The 22439-nt window shown below is 36.6% G+C and overlaps 1 protein-coding gene across 1 annotated transcript in view; it reads right to left on the bottom strand.

Moving 5' to 3' along the window:
- Positions 1-22439, bottom strand: part of PIK3C3 (phosphatidylinositol 3-kinase catalytic subunit type 3) — a 142123-nt gene that overhangs the window by 37515 nt on the left and 82169 nt on the right. The window contains exons 16-21 of the mRNA XM_027068875.2: positions 21032-21163; positions 17415-17543; positions 16486-16555; positions 14661-14725; positions 8075-8159; positions 1513-1587 (exon numbers count right to left, since the gene is read on the bottom strand). Of these exons, the coding sequence (XP_026924676.1) occupies positions 1513-1587; positions 8075-8159; positions 14661-14725; positions 16486-16555; positions 17415-17543; positions 21032-21163 (556 nt within the window). The remainder of the gene's footprint in view (positions 1-1512; positions 1588-8074; positions 8160-14660; positions 14726-16485; positions 16556-17414; positions 17544-21031; positions 21164-22439) is intronic.

Here is a 22439-nt window from a genome sequence, read left to right as displayed (position 1 = left end):
TTAGTCTGAGGCAGGAGTATTGACATTACACAATCAAATTGGTCAGTGTGGGCAAGCCACAAGCACCACAGTAAAGAGTTCAGATTTTATTCAAATAGTTTGGGCAAAAGATGGTAGTGGCTTCAAATGGAGTCAAAGGAGTGGAAATGAAGAGAGTGGATAACTTCATGATCCATTTTGGAGGTGAAGAGTAGACAATATTTGCTAATAGGTTTGATACGTGAAATGAGGCCAAGAGTGGAATTAAAAATGACTCTTAAGCCTGGGGCTTAAACAACTGGGTGGATGATGTTGCAATTTACTGAGATGGGAAAAAATTAGGTGAGGAGCAGGTATTATTAAGCAGGTAGTGGAGGAAGGGAACAACTTTTACAACTGACCATATAATTTGGATGTCAAGTAAGTGGTTGGATATTTCAGTCTGAAGCTTAATGAAATGGACTAAAGTACAGTGCTGTAAGTTTGAAAGTTGTTTGCTTCAAGATAGTGTTAAAGCCAAGGGGCTAAATAATTATCACGAAGAGGGGGATGAGAATGATTATTCCATGGAACTCCAAGGGGAAAAGCAAAAAATTAAAGACAGGGGTTAATGTGAGCTCATTCTAACACTAACTAGAGCTGTAAGTAAGGAAGTAAGTAAGTAACACTGTAAGTAAGCAGTAAGTAACACTAACTCAACTGTTTGCATACATTATTATGGGCTTTCTCCCAAAGGTGGCATTTTCAGAAGGAAGAGCGAGAAGACCACCCATAGAATTACTACTGAAGTGATTCTTTGTAAGGAATGGGAGTTTTGGGGGCACCTAGGTGGCTTAGTCAGTTGAGTGTCCAGCTCTTGATTTCAGCTCAGGTCATGACCCCGGGGTCATGAGATTAAGCCCACGCTGAGCGTGGAATCTGCTTGGGATTCATTCTCTCTCTCTTTCTCTCTCCACACACACACACACACACACACACACACACACACACCCCTCTTCCCCTAGCTTGTGCTCTCAAAATAAATAAATAAATAAATAAAAATTAAAAAAAAATAAAAAAGAATGGGAGTTTCTTTCAAAGGTCCCATATGAAGGGACTTTTAAGACTATATGATTTTTCAGGGGTGCCTGAGTGGGTCAGTCAGGTAAGCATCCAAGTTTGGCTCAGGTCATGATCTCAACAGTTCGTGGGTTTAAGCCCCGCATCAGGCTCTCTGCTTTCTGCATAGAGCCTGCTTTGCATCCTCTGTCTCCCTCTCTCTCTCTGCCCCTCCTCCACTTGTGGACTCTCTCTCCTCCCTCTGTCTCTCTCTGCCCCTCCTGTGCTCATGAGCTCTGTCTCTCTCTCTCTCTCTTAAAAATAAACATTTAAAAAAAAAGACTATTTGACTTTTCTTCACATATGCAATGTGCCTACCACATTTTGCAACTTATTTTGTTTTATGCAACTTATTTTGTTTTACTAAGCAGATTCCACAGTAAAAATCACCGGCATATAAAATATATACATCTACTGGTGGCCATGATTTGATACCTGTTTTTGTTAGCAAAAGGTTATCCAGGTGTCTGTCTCCAACTCCAAGTATGTATGTAATCACGCAATATCCAGCTGCAAATAACAGTTAAAAAATTGTGAAAACACATGCAAACCAGGTCAAACATACAAATGAGTATAAAAGCAGTCTGTGTTACTTTCATTTCAATTTAATTACTATTTTTTCATTTCTCACCCAAATTCTCAATTGTGTAATTTTCTTTGACTCTATGAAGAGTTTATCAGTTTAAACTCAATATAAATTGCTATTTGCATGAGAAATAATATCTTGTAGAATTTTGTCAAATTATAAAAGTCATTTCTATCAAAAGTTAATTCAGGCTTCAGGAACCTTAATTATAATATGATTCTCCCATTTCTCATTTCAAATTGGACACATATTACAGATGACAGCAGAAAAAAGAAGTGTCTACAGAAATACACATAATGAAGTCAAGCATCCCACAACCCTATTATCTATAAGATAACAAAAGTAAATGTAGGTTTAAAAGAAAAATCTTTGGAGAAACAATCGTGAAGTGCCAGCAGATAGAAAAACAATTAAATTCACTTGAGTGGTAAAGGTGCTTAAGAAGTTAACAGCACAATCTTCTAAAGTATTAAGAAAAATTACATGAGCAGGGCTAGGGGCAGAGTCACTGGCTCTATCTTTATTCTTTTGCCTTTCTCTTCTAAAAAGTCTGGAAACCGGCCATGTGTTGAAAATGCTCAAATAAAATTAAGCAAATATCACCTTTTTGAAGATTATTTTTTCCATTCTATTTCTATTATTAATGTAACAAGAAACATAACCTATAAACATACACATGGCTATATCAGTATTTACAAAAGCATGTTTATTTCAGTTAATATGTAGGAAAAAGACTGGACCACCTGTTAATGACCAAATTAATTTCACTGGATTAATCATTAATTATTAATTAATTAATCATAGTTACAACTTACTGAAAGCTAGTACCTTAGGTAGGCACATTACATTCATCATCTCTAGCCCTTTAATGATGCCAGTTAAGTACTGTAACTATCCTTCTAATGAAAATATCTCAGGCTCCAGAAGTTAACGAGATTGTCCAAGGTCACTAGGCTGGGATTTGAACCTAACTCTCACTCTAAAGTCCTTGGCTCAAGCCACTTCTCCATTGTATAACTCCTGTTCCCCAAAGTGGCTATTTAGACAGATGCAACACTCAAGATATTTAAGTTCAAGTGTATTTGTTTAGAATAACTAACCATAGACTAATTACAGGTGAAATTATACATTTTATATATTTCAAAATGTATCCATATGTACAGAATGAATGAAAGCAGACTATTACCCAAAAAATGCTTTTAATCATATTACTGGTCTACTAACAATTTTCACTAAACTGTAACAAATCAGTTATTCTCAAAATATAGCCTGCAGTGTGACAGGAACTACGAGTTTGCCTACACACTATCTAATCTGTTTCTTCCTTAAAACAAAACCAGGATCTGGGAGACAAGACCATGCCTAGGTAAAAGACTGTATTTCCCAGCCTCACCTGCACGTAGGCATGTCCAGGGAACTATAAGCAAATGTAGGTTTGTGATGAGCATGTTTAAAGATGGGGCTGGATGAGCTGGGAAATGAGCCTTTTAGGTTTCTTCTCCTGGTTGGCTGGACTGCAAACATGATGACTGCATTTGCAATAGTCATTTGGGACCACTGGGAGAAGGCCAAGAAAATCACAAAGACTTTGGTTGGCCCTAACATCCACAAGCAGCTAAAGCAACTACAATGACTGACATCTGGGCTTCTTACAAAAAAGAAAATGACTTGTGTGCGTGCATCACTATAGATTATGTTAACTTCAGCTGAATACAATTGTTGACACATTAAGTGGTCCACTGAGGGACTTGAGGGCCACTTACATAAAGGGTGAGCAAATACAGCTTGACGGCCAAAATGGGACCTCCTCTGTTTTTATATTTTATAGAGTTTACTGGAACTCAGCCGCATCCATTCATTTACCTATTTCTTGAGCATGACACTGGCCTGGCTGAATGGCTACAACAGAGATCATGTGGCCTAAAAATCCTAAAATACTTACTATGAGGAAGGTTGTAGGAAGAAACTGATTTGACTCTTGCTAGGAAATTGCTCTTCAAAATGATGCACAGACTGGCAGCATCACTCTCCCCTAGGAGCTTCTTAAAAATGCAAACCCTTAGGGCCCACTTGAGTCCTGCTGCATCAGAATTTCTCGGGGCAGTACTAGAAAGTGATTGCTATACACACCACAGTTTGTGTACTCCCTTCTGCTTTAATGTACTAGAATCCCCTGGGAATCCTGTTAAAATGAAGATTCTAATCAAAACATCAGGGGCAAGGCCTGGGATTCTGTTAATACAAACAGGTTCCCAGATGAAGCCAATGCTGCTGGTCCAGGGATTACAGTGGTAATGCTGGAGTGGTGCTGCTCTAAAACTGCTGCAAAATATGCAATCCACAAACGACTAATGGCCCTCCACTCCGACATTAGTGAGCGCCATGCTAAAGGAAATTCATAAAGAGAACACGTAAGAACTTAGGACACCGAGCTCTCTAATACGTGAGTCGCTTAGCAATCTGGCTGCCACTCAATACTTGTGAAGGATAGAAAACTCCTGATAATGTGCATCAGAACATTGTTAAAACACTGGCAATTTTCCAAAAGAACATCACTGTGTATCAATATACTTGAATTGTTGTATGGTGCAGCTTATCTTTTGGTTCATTATAAATTAGTTTTATCATTATTTACTTTGTTTCATTGTTTAGCTACCTCTACAGAGTAATGATTCACATGTGTAGCAACAGTACATTTGACCTAAAATTTTTACACAACTAGACATGCCATGAATTTTGCCTGTCTCTACTGACAAAGCAAGATGTTTTTATATACGACTTTCTATCATCACGTTTGCTTTTACAGTAATTATTACTGGATTATTTTCCAATGGAAATGGGAAATGTATGGGAAGGAGCCTTTACCCTGCCTCAGTGGGTTAAGGTCATAAATATGTTTAAGGGTCATTTTAATAGATGTTTTTGTTTTTTTTCTTTTATTAAAGTTTATTTGTTTTGAGAGAGAGCGAGTGAGTGCACGAGCAGGGGAGGGGCAGAGAGAAAGAGGAAGAGAGAATCCCAAGCAGGCTCCATGCTAATAGCATGACACAGGGCTCGATCCCACAAACTATGAGGCCGTGACCTGCGCCAAAATCAAGAGCCAGACACTTAACCAACTGACCCACCCAAGCACCGCTGTTTTGTTTTGTTTTGTTTTGTTTTTTAAGTCAAGTGAGATAACATATGATCTTCTCTCTTTCATATGTATATAAATGGGGGGGGTGAAATCAGGGTGTCCCAATAATTCAAAGTATCAATGCTTAAGAGAGAACATGCTGGAAAAGACATGAATTAAGAGTCAGATGATCCCCAGAAATTTTTAAAGCACAGATAACAGATTCAAAACAATATGAGATGGCACAGAGTAGATTGTCGAAGAGAATTTTGTCAAAAGGATGCTGCCCATTAGCGTTTTGAGCCCATATGAAATGCACAATATCTTTAAATTGGTATTATAATACAACTTTGATGTAAAATTCAGAGAAATATTAGAGAACCAAATGATAGTATCTCCCTTTACTTAGCAAAAATATATTTGTAAAAATAATTAATGTTCTATTTACTTGCATGAAATATACTTGATACCTTGCATAATCTGGAAAAAAACTGTCACCAAAACTATTATCACTTTCTTCTTACACTCTGCCAAAAATCTAAACCTTTACTTTCTAAAATGAAACTTATACATACATCTATATGATAATGTCCAACAATCAGATTCTAGTACAAAGTAGCAACTTATTGATCACTAAATCCTCTAATGAAAAACTCAAATAATGGCTTTCAACCTCCAATATACCAAACACCCTAAAATACAAATGATTATTTTGTAACACAACAAGGTACAAAGGAAAAAGAAGGCTATTCAAAATAAGATGAAGAGAAGGCTTGCCATCAAATCGATTATCAGGAAAGGAATAAAAGTACAATATTAGGGAAAGAAAGGAGCAAGATCCAATTTGAACTGAAGTATCCAAGAGGTGCAATTAATTAACTTATTTCTTTATTTTTGAGAGAGAGAGAGAGAGAGCGCGCGCGCAAGCGCATGAGCATGCAGGAGAGGGAAAGAGGGAGGAGAGAATCTTAAGCAGGCTCCACACCCAGCACGGAACCTGATCTCAGGACTGTGAGATCATGACCCGAGCTGAAGTCAAAAGTCAGACGCTCAACTGACTGAGACACCCAGGTGCCCCAAGAAGTTCAATTTGAAATGGCTATTTTTTTATATGAAAAACCCAGTCATATTTTCATTAGGTCTTGGAAAAAAATAGAACGTTACATAAAAGACATTTTATGTAATAGAACATTTGTGTAATAGAACATTACATAAAACAATTACGAAATGCAACCATAATATACTGTTCCAGTAATTTTACTAAGAGTGAGCAGGGCTTTCAAAATTTTAGTCAATATTTATAGATAGTATGTGTATGTATATATTTCAAGCAGAAAAAGTTAGCATTCATTTGTTAAATAGATTCATGATGTTAAAAAGTTTTCAGTAATTAGGCGTGGTGGACTAAAGAATAGCCACACATTCTTTAACGTGCTTTTCACTCAAGGTGGGAACTATAACCCCTCCCTTTGGGTCCGGGCAAGCTCTGTGAATGCTTTGACCAAGAGATTATAACAGAAATGACAAATGATCAGCTTCCCAGTCCAAGCCATCAGAAACCAACAATTTCTACTTTCTGTTTCTTAGAATACTTCCTCTTGGATCCCAGCTCTGAGAACCCCAAGCCACAGAGAACCCCAAGCCACAGACAAGTCTTGCTATAAAAGACAGTATGAACTATGAACTGTCATGTGAGTGATCTTAGATGTCCTGCCTAGTCTTTAGATGATACGTAATTTTTTCAGAACACAGAAAACAAGAGTTGAAGGTCAAAAAAAATAGGAAAGAAGAGAAAGGGGAAAAGGAAAGAAGAAAAGAAGGAAAGCAGGGAAGGAGAGAAAGAAAAGAGAAATACAGAGTTGGGAGAGCAAGGGGAACTAAAAGAAATAATACATTTTCTCTAGAATGTTTCAATAATTTTTTTTTAGTCTTTAAATACACTGTACATGGTCATTTTTAAGGGAGAGCACAGTTACACGTACCATGTTATATTCCTTCAGTAAATATACGATTAAAACCATAAAGGATTTTAATATACACATACATGTTTTATTTCAGTGCTTTTAAAGTTCCCAGCTATATTACATTTTCTTTATACTTCTCAGCCAACTAGATGTACTTCTTTATATATCATCTAGTATAAATTTGGGAGTAAATTATGTTGTCTAAAATAATCTGGAATACTACCTCATAGGAACATTGTGAAAAATTTTTAAATGTCATGTATAAGAATCAGTTTATAAGCCATTAAATGATATGAAAGTTTAAATACAACTGTTACATGTGTCTAAAGTCCCTTACCTACTTTGCCTTAGGTATAAATAGGAACTTAAAACAGGAACAACTTATATACCATATCCCATCCAGGGCTAACTCTAGTGTCAACTCCTTTACTAACCCTCTTTTAAACAATCTAGCTATTAAAAGCAAAAACAAATAAAACAAACAAACAAAAAACTGCTTAAGAAAATTAAAAAATCCTCTAGAACATAAACTTCATGAGGATAGGTAGGCATAAATGGTTGAAACGATGTGAATTAATCCCTCTGGCATTCTACTACCTACTTATTTCCAGGAAGGGACCATAAAATAAATATCATAAGAGGCATCCTCCTAACATAGCTCTTGAGATTTATCTAACGCATAATTATTGCTGAGACTTTTCCCTCAGTCTCTTTAATTGTAGTTACTCAAACACAGGGAAAATCTTGGAGAAAATTAACAGCTTCCAGGAAGAGATAACTTGTAATAATAACACAGTTAACTGATTGCAAAGATACATTCACCAAAGACTAAACAGAATTTATACCTTGTTAATTACTATTATGTCAAAACATTAATTGACTTCTTCTATCAGTATATCTTTTAGTCATCTTCTTATACAGAATTGAAATGTTATGATCTGAATGTCTTTGTGGCCCCCAAAATTCACATGTTGAAATCATACAGCCCAATGTAATGGTATTAGGGGGTGCTTAAATCATTAGGGTAGACCCCTCATGAATGAGATTAGTGCTCTCTAAAAGGAGAGTCCACACAGCTCCCTAGCCCATTCTGCCAGATGAAGATACAACAAAAGTCTTCTCCCCAAAAAGGGCCGTCAACTGACCAAGTAGGTACCTTATCTTGGACTTCCAGCCTACAAGCCACCTAGTCTCTGGTATTTTGTTAGAGCAGCCCACATGGAGTAAGATAAAATCCTACAATGTACAAATGTGTATGAATATAGCAACATGAGGATAGCCTATTTCCTTGACTTCACTGCATCAGTGGAAAATAGAGCTTGAAAAACTTACCACAGCTTTTAACATAAGTGTCCATAACTTCAGCACTGATTCCATTTGGTCCATTCTCACTCGGTGCATATTTTCTAAAGAAGTTCTGAAAAGATGTAATTCACATGTTTACAAACTCAATACAATCCTTAACAAATCAGACATTTTGCAATTGTAAAACATGACCAAGTACCTGGCCTAATGTTTAGTCAATAATTATAAAATGTGGACTTTAAAAAGTATATTCTAAGAATCAGTCTTACTACTGTGCTTGCAGACAGTTAAGATAAAAAAAAGTATGCTGCTACTTTTACACCTTAGGGGGAAAACATTATATGAAATGAATTTACTTTTATTTCTCTATACTCTATCACTTTTTTTTCACCTTTCTTCTGAATGTAAACAATTCAGAGGGGGTTTTTTGTATCATACATTCTCCTTAAAGTGAACATGAGTTATTGAAATTACTTTTTAAGTGTAGCTACTGAAACACTGTTAGCATTAACAAACTTCCAGTTATAAACCAAATAAGTCAAGGGGATATAAACTACAGCACAGGGAATATAGTCAATAATATTGCTTATAATAACTATGTGTGGTCACAGACGGTAACTAGATTTATGGTGATCATTTCATAATGTATGTAATTGTCAAAATCACTGTGTTGTACACCTGAAAGTAATATAATACTGTATGTCAATGATACATCAATAATAATAATTTAAAAAAAAAGCTCAATAAAAATGATTAGAAAGTGCCAATAATTCCCAGGGGAAATTGATGGAAAGATAAATATGAGAGAGATGCTAACTGAACAAAAGAATTATAGGGACACAATACATGCACTAGAGTGTCCAAAGAGTCTGGAAACAGTGGGGAAAATAATGTTTTGTTTTGTTTCTGATTACCAACTAGAACTATTCCCTTACATGTAGATGTTAAAGAAAAACAGAATATACTATTTGAAAACACAAGTAACATGCTGTTTAAAAAAAAAAAAAGTTTACCCTATGTTTCAGCTTTTCTGAACACCCTTGGGCTTGACAAAGGATCTATGCCTAGAATATATAAAGAACTCCTATAAATCAATAAGACCCAAACAACCCAAGAGGAAAATGAACAAAAGATGTAAATAACGACTCCACAGAAGAAATGCATAGCCTACACATATATTTTTTAATGTTCAACCTGTGATAATTAGGGAAAACTAAAACTACAATACCAAATTTAAAAGTCTGACAATATTAAGATTAGGCAAAGATGTATAGCAATGAGAAACAGAATAACTTCCCAAAAACAACTATTTTAGAAAATACGTTTTAATTGTCTACTGAAGTTGAACATGAGAATAACCTCTGACTCAGCAAAACTATTTACACAGATCAGACATGAAACCAAGAATCAATATACCAACTGCACTGTCCTTATTTTACCAAATCACAACTGCACACAGCCACGTAATGACTAATAACTTTATTAAATAATAATTTCAGTGAGAAACTATGTTAAAGCTCTACATACACTTCACCTCATTTTCAGGTACTAATCCTAGAGGCAGATACTATTAAATTATTATCCAAATTTCACAGATGCAAAAACTGAGACCTAAAGGGTATGTTAGGAGGTCAACAACTCCGACAAGTTTGTTAGATGGAACCATAGACTCAACATATGGTTGTACCACAAGCGACACTTATTAAAGCAAAAGTATACACAGTAGAATCTGGACAGGGAAAATACACGGGCAAAGTCTGGAGAAATCCATGTGTCAGCCTCCTGGCTCTCTTCTATGAGGGGATATGCTGAGCATACTTACTACTTTTCTCCAATGCCAATTTAAAAAAAAAAAAAAAAAAAAAAAAAGGCAGTAATCTGGGTGCAATGTTTCTGTCCAGGGAAGCCCATTATAGACTCAGCACTCAAGGTTTTTACTGGGGGCTGGTCATAAAGTCACCCTCTGTCTAGCAACTGTTAAAATTCTAGGAGGAAAGCAAGTTGTTCACTGTAAATCAAATTATTTGCACAGTTTAGGCACACTGAACCACTCTTATCAGAGAACACAGGAATAAAACACTGAAAGCCAAGTTCCCAGATACCAGTCAAAGACTAACTTAGCAAGCAGACCTTTCTAAAGGTAATAGCCTCAGGTCTGCTCTGTTAACTCTTCTGTGCACAAAGGGTTAAGAAGTGACTAAAGGTTACAGTTGGAAAACTGCATAGCAAAACATCAACCCTAGGCAGTTTAATGTTCTGAGCCCCAGCTATTTGCTTTTTTCTTCCCATTCCCCCATCCACCCCCCTGCTGCTAATGTTCTGTTTGTTCTCTATAGTTAAAAGTCTGTTTTTTGATCTGTCTCTCTTTATTTCCTTTGTTCATTTGTTTTGTTTCTTAAATTCTGCATAGGAGTGAAATCATATGGTATTTGTCTTTCTCTGACTAGCTTATTTCACTTATCATTATACCCTCTAGATCTTGCCATGCTGTTGCAAATGGCAAGATTTTATTCTTTTTTAATTGCTGAGTAATATTCCTATGTGTGTGTGTGCAAGCGTGTATCATCGATTTTTTTTTTTTTTTAGTTTATTTAATTTGAGAGACAATGAGCATGAGCATGGGAGAGGCAGAGAGAAATGGAGAGAGAAAAATCCCAAGCAGGCTCTGATCTGTCAGCTCAGAGTCCAACTCGGGGTTCAAATTCACAAACCGTGAGATCATGATCTGAGCCTAAATCAAGAGTAGGATGCTTAACTTATTGAGCCACCCAGGCGCCCTACTATCTATTCACCTATTGATGGACACTTGGGCTGCTTCCATAGTTTAGCTATTATAAATAATGCTGCAATAAACACAAAGATGCATATACCCCTTCAAATTCGTGTTTTCATATTCTTTGGGTAAATACCCAGCAGTGTCAATTACTGGACCATAGGATAGTTCTATTTTTAATTTTTTGAGGAACCTGCATACCGTCTTCCTCAATGGCTGCACTGGTTTGTATTTTCACCAACAGTGCATGAGGATTCCGTTTTCTCCACATCCTCACCAACAATTGTTGTTTCTTGAGTTTTTGAGTTTAGGCATTCTGACAGAAATGAGGTAGTATCTCACTGTGGTTATGATTTGCATTTCCCTGATGATGAGTGATGTTGGGCATCTTTTCATGTGTCTGTTAGCCATCTGGACGTCCTCTTTGGAGAAATGTCTTATGCCCATTTTTAAATTCAATTATTTGTTGGGTATTGAGTTGTGTAAGTTCTTTATATATTTTGGATACTAACCCTTCATCAGATATGTGATTTGCAAATATTTTCTCCGATTCAGCAGACTGTCTTTTAGTTTTATTGGTCATTTTTTTATGAACTTTACAGAACTTTTTTTATTTTTATGTAGTGCCAACAGTTTATTTTTGCTTTTGTTTACCTTGCCTTGGACATCATCTACATACAACATCTAGAAGGATGTTGTTACCAGCTGATGTTAGAAAAATTAATGCCTATGCTCTCTTGGAGGATTTTTACGGTTCCAGGTCTCAAACTTAGGCCCTTAATCCATTTTCAGATTTAAGAAAGTAGTCCAGTTTCATTCTTTTGCATGTAGCTATCTAGTTTTCCCAATATCATTTGTTGATACTTTTTCACATTGCATATTCTTGTCTCCTTTGTCAACGATTAACTGATCATGTAAGTGTGGATTATTTCTGGGCTTTCTATTCTGTTTTAATGATGTGTATGTCTTAATTTTGTTCCAGTACCATATTGTTTTGATTACTACAGCTTTGTAATATAATCTGAAGTCTGGAATTGTGATAACTCCAATTTTGCTTTTCAAGATTGCTTTGACTATTTATGGGGTCTTCTGTGGATCCATACAAATTTTAGGACTGTTTGTTCTAGTTCTATGAAAAATGTTGTTGGTAGTTTTTTAAGGGATTTTCTTCTTTTATTTTAGTTTATTTATTTTGAGAGAAACAGAGACATCATGAGTGGGGAAGGGATAGAGAGAGAAGCACAGGGAGACGGAATCCCAGTAGGTTCTGCACTGTTAGTGCAGAGCCTGACGCAGGGCTCAAACTCACAAAACTGTGAGACCATGACCTAAGCCAAAACCGAAAGTTGGATGACGCTTAACTGACAGAGCCACCCAGGTGCCCCAATGCTGTTGGCATTTTGATAGGGATTACATTAAATATGTAGAATGCTTTGAGTAGTATAGACATTTTTTTTTAATGTTCATTCATTTTTGAGAGAAAGAGAGACAGAGTGCGAGCAGGGGAGGGGCAGAGAGAGGGAGACACAAAATCCCAAGCAGGCTCCAGGCTCTGAGCTGTCAGCACAGAGCCCAACGCGGAGCTCGAACTCACAAACTGCGAGATCATGAACTGAGCTGACATTGGATGCTTAAGCAACTGAGCCACCCAGGAGCCCCGACTAGCATAGACATTTTAACAATATTTGTTCTTTCAATCCATGAGTATGAAGTGTCTTTCCATTTCTTTGTGTCATCTTCAATTTCTTTTATCAGTGTTTTATAGTTTTCAGAGTACAGGTGTTTCACCACTTTGGTTAAGTTTATTCCTATGTATTTTATTATTTTTGGTGCAATTATAAATGGGATTATTTTCCTCTCTTTTTGTTGCTTCATTATTAACGTATAGAAATGCAATAGACTTCTATATCTTGATTTTGTAGTCCGCGACTTTACTGAATTCATTTATCAGTTCTAGTAGTCCAGTATCTCTGATGAACATGGATGCAAAATCTTAAAAAAAAAAAAAAAATTAGCAAACCAAGGGGCGCCTGGATGGCTCAGTTGGTTAAGCATCCAATTTCGGCTCATGAATCCATGATTTCATGGTTTGTGGGTTTGAGCCCTGTGTCAGACTCTGTGCTGACAGCTCAGAGCCTGGAGCCTGCTTCAGATTCTGTGTCTCCTCTCTCTCTGTCCCTCCCCCATTCATGCTCTGTCAATCTCGCTCTCTCTCAAAAATAAACATTAAAAATAATTTTTTTAAATTAAAAAAAATTAGCCAACAGAATCCAAGAATACATTAAAAAAAAAAGTCATTCACCACAATCAAGTGGGATTTATTCCTGGAATGCAAGGGTGGTTCAATATTCACAAATCAATCAATGTGGTATGTCACATTAATAAGAGAAAGAATAATTTTTATTCTTAAAATTATCTTTGCATCATTTTTATAGATGCAAAAAACATCTGACAAAGTACAACATCCATTCATGATAAAAAGAAAAAAACACCCCAACGATGTATGTTTAGAAAGAACATACCTCAACATAATAAAGTCCTTATATAAAAATCCCACAGTTAACATCATACTCAAGGAGGAAAAACTGAGAACTTTTCTCCTAAAGTCTGGAACAAGACAAGGATGTCCACGCTCACCACTTTTATATAACATAGCCCTGGAAGTCCTAGCCACAGCAATTAGACAACAAAAAGAAATAAAAGGCATCCAAATTTGTAAGGCAGAAGTAAAACTTTCACTATTTGCAGATGACGTGTTACATACATGGAAAACCCAAAAGACTCTAGTGAGCATGAATGTTTAACTACTGCAAGTGATTATTCCTTAAACCAAAGAACAGTATAACCACCTGCTTTGCCAAGAAATGAGAATAATGCTTTTCTGCAAATCTAAACTCCATACTGAATTACATGCTAAACTGGGAAAGACAAAAACACATTGTAACAAATATCCCCTGTCAAGTCCGTCCTGTATTAGCTTTCATTTCAGGCATATCAGGTTTTTTTGTGTAAATCACATACATTCTTCTTACACAGGGAAAAAGAAAGTCATATTTAAATTGGGGTGCCTGGGTGGCTCAGTCGGTTAAGCATCTGACTTTGGCTCAGGTCATGATCTGGCAGTTTGTGATTCGGGCCCCACATCGGGCTCTGTGGTGACAGCTTGGAGCCTGGAACCAGCTTCAGATTCTGTGTCTCCCTCTCCTTCTGCCCCTCCCCAGCTCGTATTCTGTCTCTCTCTCTTTCAAAAATAAATAAAACACTAAAAAAATTCTTTTAAATAACACAAATTAACCATTAAGATGTGATAAGAATTGATCCATGTCTATAAAGTGTAAAAATTTTCAAAGACACACATGGCATAATCCTAGGAACTGCTCACCTATTCCTATATTAAAGGACAGCAACAAGGTTGAAGGGGAAAAGAGCTCATTAAAAACAAATGAGCAAAACATGTGTGAGCAAGAGCATGTAGTACTGTTCTGAAGAACCATAAAGTTGGAAACAGCCAAATGTTAATTTGTAGTTAAACACACTGTAGAATTTCCATAATTTGGAATATAAGATAACTATAAACTAACAAACTTTTAAAATTTATTCCCGCTCCCCTATTATGTGCCAGGCACCGTTTAAGGAACTAAGCATCTGTACATACTAACATGGAAGAATTTGCAACTTTTAGTATTATTCACTTCTGAGAAACGGAAAACAACTCAAGGAAAGAACAGTGATAAAATGAAACATGCACTTTTAACTCTACACACTTTTTATGAAGATTGAACTTTTTAAAACGATATTATATTCATGAATTGCATAACTCATTTAAAATTGGTTCTGTACCTGAATGCTTCCTTCTGTATCAAGAACTTCAGCAACAGGAACTGACTGGATAAACTGCATGAAGCCTACAAAGAAATACATGCACTGCATTAAGCGCAACACTGGTTAAAAGCAATAAAAATAGTAAGGGTTCTACTAAGAATAACCTTCATTTTCAAATGCATACACTGCATACTCAAATGACTTAAAGAGTCTGTAAACAATATATTAAGTTTAGACTGGCATTTGAGTCATAGGAACTAGAAGTAAACTCTTCTTTCAATTAAACTGACTTAATCTGTATGTTTCTCCAGGGCAATTTCTATTACTGTATACACAGACAAAAAGTAATAGCTAAGCTTCTTAAATATGCACAAAAATTTCTTCTTTCTGTACTTTTATAACATATGCCAATTAAAAATATTCCAAATTTAAAATCACTTTAAGAACTCTGAAATTATATAATATCAATCAACTAAGCCTAAAACTGCATTATGTTCATTGCCTTTTTTATCTAATGCTCATGTTCTGCCATTTCCTGGAAATTACAGAAGTATAAATCCCTTAAACTACCAAAAAGGAGGAGGACATTATGAAAAATCAAAGTTGAATGAAGGAACTACCGTATACTCCTTTAAAGTAAGAAATGTCTCATTCATTCCTGTATCACAAACAGGGAATAGTGTGTATCAGTTCACTTAAGATATTTACTGATTTTCTCCCATGCAATAATAAGTTTGCCAATAAAAAACAGAGCTTTGACCCTGCCTTTATACACTGAAGAAGCCTGCAATTTTTACTGGGATAAATATTGTGAATAAAAAGTTACTGTGAAAGAGAATAGTGTAGGGAGACCTAAATTACCATAGAGATCAGAGGGCATCTGACATTTGAGCCATGCTTTGAAGGACAGTGAAAGTTAATAGGTAAAGCTGTGAGGAAAGGATGCTAAAGATAATGATCATAACATAAATGAAGGCCTTAAGGCTGAAAAGAGCACGGTGCATTCGAGAAAATGGAAGGTGGCCCATGTGGCTAATGCCTGGGAAGCAAGGGGGAGACTGGAAAAAGAGAGGCTTGAGAGACAGGTACAGGAGTGTGTCACAGGATGCTGGAACTTGTAAAACAAGCTAAGGCTTGTGACTTTGTCCAAAGAACGAATGGAAGTGAGTAAATCATTTTATGCAGGATAGTCAAAGATCATATGTGCACTTTAAACAACATCATTCCGAAAGCGAGAAGAGGAATTAAACCACCACCAAAAAGATTTGAGGGTGGCCAGCAGAAGGCCAAGAAACCTAAAATGGATACTTTTGTTTTTCCCAGGTATCGAAGGGTGAGAAGCTCGGAGAGTATCAAGACCATGGAATTGACAATAGGCTGTAGGCAAGCATTCCTAGGGAACCGTCTATCAAATTTCCAGAGGTTATTCAATCTCAGAAAGATTTAGATGCTATCATTCTATATTAAAAAAAAAAAAAACAAAAACAAAAAAACTAGTTCAGAGGCAGCATCATTGCTGAGTGGCTTTTTTTAAGAGCACAATACAGAGTCACTCTGGGTCACAGTAACTCTCAAATGATGATTCTGGACACAGATTAGTATGAAAAAAACTACTGTAAATTATAACCAGTTTTGAATGCAAAGAAATACAGTGTAAAGGTATTAATTTGTCTTACAAATATGCTGATTTCAAGAGGGAGCCAGGGAGAAAGGGAAAGAGGCCCAGTCAGCCTTCAGTGCTACAAATGAATTCAATCTCTAGCATTCTTAACTTTCAATTAAAAGAGGAAAAGTATACTTATTAGACACTCAAATAAACAACCATGGTATAAAATAAACTTACCATGTTTTGTACTAGTGGCTAATACCTTGTAGGGTGTCAACTTCAAATCCAGATTTTCTTTCCGTAGCAGCTTTTGATCAAATGATAAAATACATTAAGCAAACAAGTATAAAGATTGTTCTGAAGCAGTCTTGCAGGTAAGTATTATAATAGCTTATTATAAGAGATTACTAAATTAATTCTACTTTGATCATCAAAAATAAATTTATTAAGCACTTGATGGAATGTCAATTTTTTTAAACTTATTCTAAATCACTGTCAATAGTTTCCAATCAACACTGGGGGTCTTCCAACTCATTTATGCAGCTCTTTCTAGTCACAAAGTATTTTAGAACTCAGAAAAAAAGGAAATGAGGACAAATACGTTCCTTTAAAAGCCAGAGGCAGAGATGCAATTTAAAGAAGAAAAAGATCTAGTTGATTAAGAGGAAGGGAGTTACTAAACTTGACATCAAGAAAACTTAACTGAGAAAAGAGTTTTAATAAAAACGAACAATTGCAGGGGCACCTGCGTGGCTCGGTCAGTTGCACAACCGACTTCGGCTCAGGTCATGATCTCACGGTTTGTGAGTTCAAGCCCCGTGTCGGGTTCTGTGCTGACAGCTCAGAGCCTGGAGCCTGCTTTGGATTCTGTGTCTCCCTCCCTCTGCCCCTTCCCCGCTCACACTCCATCTCCCTCTCAAAAATAAATAAACATTAAAAAGAATTAAAAAAAAAAAAAAAAGGAACAGTTGCAATTTCATTTTATACTCAACCCAAGAGTCAATCTGCAGTGCATAAAAACAACTAAAGTTGTTTAAGGTCAACTGGAGATTGCTGAGCTTCCTATGATTGCACCTGAATGTTAAAAAAAATTCAGTGTCCATTCACTGCATATATACTAAACCAAAATTAAAAAATGGTCCCTGCCAATATAAAGTTATAGTTACCTTGTCCATGAGTGAAATGATTTGAAGAATAAGTTGATCTTGGCGTAAATCATCCCCATGCTTAAATATAACTGGGTATTTGCCCCCATCTTCTGTCTTAAAAAATAACTGTGCAGGCATAAGAGCACTCTGAAATAAAAATATTGTTTTCAAATATGGATGTAAATTAAAGCACAAAGATCTACCATGCACATAGGAAATGCTGACACATAAGGTAAACAAATAGGTAAGCAGAACCTAAAGAAACAAAATGGGCTGACAACAAGACACAATAGGAATCCTTGAAGAAAACTACGAACTAGCTAATACTCAGAAGATTACACAGCATATAGAGCAAAAGCTCTGAAGTCAGTCACAGATAGGAATCCAGGCTCCACCAGGTACTAGATGTTGGATCTTACACATATTCTTTACCCTGTTTCCTCACGTGTAAAATGAAGGTAACACTTCCTCTGCACAGCTGCTAAGGTGATTAGAAACCATAGAGGAACAAGAGTCTGGCACCACGCCTGATACAAAGCAGATGTTCTATCTATGTTTGCCATCATCATTTTAGTATTACAGACATAAATGAAATAAATGAGATAAAACTACAGCATAAAAGTGCACCAGATAGAGGGGTGCCTGGGTGGCTCAGTTCAGTTAAGCATCCGACTCCTGATTTCGGCTCAGGTCATGATTTCTCGGTTTGTGACACTGAGCCCCGCTGACACCATAAAGCCTGCTTGGAACTCTCTCCCTCTCTCTCTGTCCCTCACTTATGCACACACACTCTCCTCTTCTCACAAAATAAACAAACATTAAAAAAAAAAATGCACCAGATAGAAAGTCATGAGCCATGGTTACTAATAGCAGGCATACGATTAGTCATGCAGCTTTGAGACTCAAACTCCTCTTTTATAAAATGAGGGGAGGTCTCAAATACTTATATATTTTATTCTGGAATAATTATATTTTTGCCCTGAATCTTTCCCTTAACTAGCTGAAATCTCCAATGTAGCTTATAAATGTGTCTAAATCAATAATTAATGGAATTAAACTTACTTTAGAAACCACCTCATGTGGAGTAGTAGCACACTGAGATGCCTACTTGGAGATAAAAGGTCAGAAAACTGTTCAGAAAAAGATGCCCTATTAGTTTAGATCACTGAGGGGAAAAAAATCCTTTAATATTGAAATTGGAAAAAATATATGATAGTCTAAAGAAATGTGTCTGACAAAGAAAGCCATTACAACCTTAATTTACACAGGTGATGAGAAATAACAGAAAGAAGTATCAGACAGAGGGATAAACAGACAAATTTGCGACAGAGCAAATACAAATACATAAAATGTTAACAAAAGTCAAACAGTAGGTATATATAGTTGTTTACTGTGTAATTCTTTAAACACTGCTGCATGCTTGAAAAGTTCCCCATAAAATGAAGGGGTAAAAGGCATCAAAAATGCTTCAGTGAATATATGTTTAGAACTTACAACCTCTTGTGTATTAAAACTCTGAATTTTAAATTATCTTAAATTTGGAGTATCCTTTTATCACCCCAAGCAAAAATATATTTTATAAATTACCTCAAAGGCTTTTGTGACCCAAAAAATGATTAAGAGTTACTATGACTGGGGTGCCTGGGTGGCTCAGTCAGTTAAGCATCCCACTGTTGATTTCAGCTCAGGTCATGATCTCGAGGTTGGTAGGATTGAACCCCACATTGGGCTCTGCATTGACAGGGTACCTGCTTGGGATTCTCTCTCTCTCTCTCTCTCTCTCTCTCTCTCTCTCTCTCTGTGTGTGTGTGTGTGTGTGTGTGTGTGTGTGTGTGTGTGTGTGTCCCTCTCCCACTCCTGCTACTCTCTTTCTCTCAGAGTAAATAAATAAACTTTTTAAAAAATACTACAGTAGAAAAGCACCTGAGAGGCTTAGTCAGTTAAGTTTCTGACTCTTGATTTGGGCTCAGATCATGATCTCAAGGTCCTGAGATGGAGCTCCTCACTGGGCATGCAGCCTACTTAAGATTCTCTCTCTCCCTCTCCCTCTGCCCCTCCCCGACTCCTGCTCTTGTGCATGAGCATGATCTCTTAAGAAAAAAAAAAAAAAAAGAATTACTATGATAGAGTTATGTAGTAAATACCCTAAAACCATTAACCCTAAACTCCAACCCAGAATTTTCAAGAATGCTCACATACTTTAGGGTTGGAAGAAAAAAAAAAAAACTGAATATCAGGATCAAAAATACATTTCATGGTATTTTATTGGCTACCCATTTTGTGCATGTAAGACATAATTATCTGCATACTTCAGGAGAAAATGGGTCCAGAATCTACCTAACAATAGTGGCAGGTTTATTCTTATACTCCACTCTTACAACTCCTGCTTTCAACTCATCCTGTTTCAAAAAATTGGTAAAACTACCTTTTTGATTTACTGCTCTCAATTAGTCCTCAGGGAATGTGAATATTAGAAGCTGATCTTGTTTGAGAGTTCAAGTCCAAAGGAACACCAGTTGTATACAGGTATACTGGTTGTTAATGTCTGTGTGCAACTCTTTACATTTCAGCTTCCAGTGGGTTGTAAGCACAAGCTGAGAAATATTTGCATTTTATCTCCTGTACCAGTATTTTTCAAATTGCAGGTAATAATCCATTAATGAGATTTAAAACCAATTAAACGAGTTGCAAGTTAAATTTAAAACTTAATGGAACAGAATAATTCTTAAAAGAATAGAAACTATCAGAGTCCATACCATGCAATAAGGTTCAGTGCTGCTTTATAAAACTCAGCCTTTCAGTTGAATGAGATGTGCAGCCATAGGCTGCCTTTAAACACACCCTTGAAAAAATTCCAAACTACTTCTTACTATAATCACACCCCTTTTTATATTCATAAGTCATTGTCCTATGAGCCCTTTCTTTTCTGGATACAAAGTAATATCTGAGTGCAACTTATGCCTTGTACCCCTAGAATCACAAAACTTAACCACCAGGTATCCCTGAGACCATTCTTTATGATGCCTAACAGATAATGACGCTTCACAGCTAATGCTGCTCACTCCTTGGGACTAAGTGGAAAAAGTGGCTGCTACCAGCTCTTTCTAACTATCCAAGTCATGGCCAGCCAAAAGAAGCGTGACATGCTATAAAGGACTAATGAGAATTACTAGTAGAAGATACAAGAAAAAATTTAAGTCACAAGAACAGATATCAGATCAAGAAATGTTAAAAAGGTTAACTGAGACTGCTACTACATGGATTTATGAACTGAATGAGTAATATAAGTTTTGCAATTATTTTTTTTTAAAGCTTACATGGAAAAAGTAGGTGTGGTTCTAATTAATAAAAAGTTCAAAAATTAAAGATTAAAAAACCCAGAGTTTAAGAAAAAAAGTGTATTTTACACATTTCACATAAAAATGCCTACTGATAATAAAAGATCTTTAAATCAAGACACATTGAATAAACAAAAGACAATTTTTTATCTAGCATGTACTAAAATGTATAAAAATTATAGATATTGTCTATAAAAATTATAGATATTGTCTGCAACGTAATCATTGTTGAAGGGAGTGTTTTTGCTTTACAGAATTAGGTTCCAATGATATACATTAGATATCCATCACAATTACCTTAAATAGTGTAGCTGTTTCTGGGATTATTCCTCTAATTTTCACCTGGGGTTCTAAAGGCAATGGGATAAGTTCCACATCTGACAAATTCATCTTTTCATTGTCTCCAAGCAATGCCTGTAGTCTCTCATTCTAAGAGAACAAATCAGAAAGAATTGAGTTAAAATGTAAAGGTAGTTTATAATATACAGGGTAAAGACATAAAAACTAATTCTACTAACTTTAAAATGTTTGCAAAGCACCATAAAATTATGTGCAATGCATCATAAAGGAGGGGCGCCTGGGTAGCTCAGTCGGTTCAGTGTCCAACACTTGACTTCGGCTCAACTTCTCACAGTTTACAAGATCAAGCCCCGGGTTGGGCTCTGCACTGATAGCATAGAGCCTGCTTGGGATTCTCTCTCTCTCTCCCTTTCTCTCTGCCCCACCCCAATCACACACACATGCACGTGCTTGCTCCCTCTCTCTCTCTCTCTCTCTCTCAAAATAAATAAACTTTAACATAAATAAACAACTAGGGGCACCTGGGTGGCTCAGTTGGTTAAGCATCCGACTTCAGCTCAGGTCATGATCTCACTGTTTGTGGGTTCAAGCCCCACATCGGGCTCTGTGCTGACAGCTCAGAGCCTGGAGCCTGCTTCAGATCTGTGTCTCCCTCTCTCTCTCTGCCCCTCCCCTGCTCATACTCTAATCTCTCTCAAAAATAAATAAACATAAAACAAACAAACAACTAGAGTACTGCTGCTAAAACCAAAGTCAGGTCACGTCACTCTTCTGTTCAAAACTCCCAACAGATTCTACGCTAACTCAGTGTTTAAGTCATAAGTCCTTGTAATGACTTACGAGGATATATTCCATCTGTGTCCCTATTATCTCTGTCCTCCATCCTCATCCCCTACTGCTCTCCCCCAGTCTCCCTTTGTTCCAAATACACCGGGCTTCTTCCTATTTCACACATACATCTCTCTATCTCTCGTGCGCATGTACACACGTGCACACACACACACAAACACTCTCACCTCAGGGCTTTTGTACTTGGGTGTCCCTCTGGCTGCAATGGTCTTCTCTAAATATTCACATGGCTCGCTCCCTCACCTGCTTCAGGTCTTTGTCCAAATGTCACCTTCTTAGTGAGGTCTTCCTGACCACTCTATTGAGAAGTGAAACACTCACTGCCTTACTCCTCAAACCCAGCACTTCCTACTTCCTTTGCTGCTTTATTTTCCTCTGTAGCATACCACAGTATCTAGCACGCTACATATTTCACTTATTTATTCTATTTACTTTCTCCTCCAAAACTCCCTAAGAATAGAGATCTTTATGTTTGCTGCTATAGCCCTAGATCCATGCTGTAGGCATGCCAAATACATTTTTATACAACAAATACATGAATATTATCACCTAAAGA

Source organism: Acinonyx jubatus, chromosome D3 (assembly GCF_027475565.1).
Source record: "Acinonyx jubatus isolate Ajub_Pintada_27869175 chromosome D3, VMU_Ajub_asm_v1.0, whole genome shotgun sequence".
Taxonomy (NCBI): Eukaryota; Metazoa; Chordata; class Mammalia; order Carnivora; family Felidae; genus Acinonyx; species Acinonyx jubatus.
Note: the sequence above shows the minus strand (reverse complement) of the source record. Positions and strands in the feature narration are given on the sequence as shown.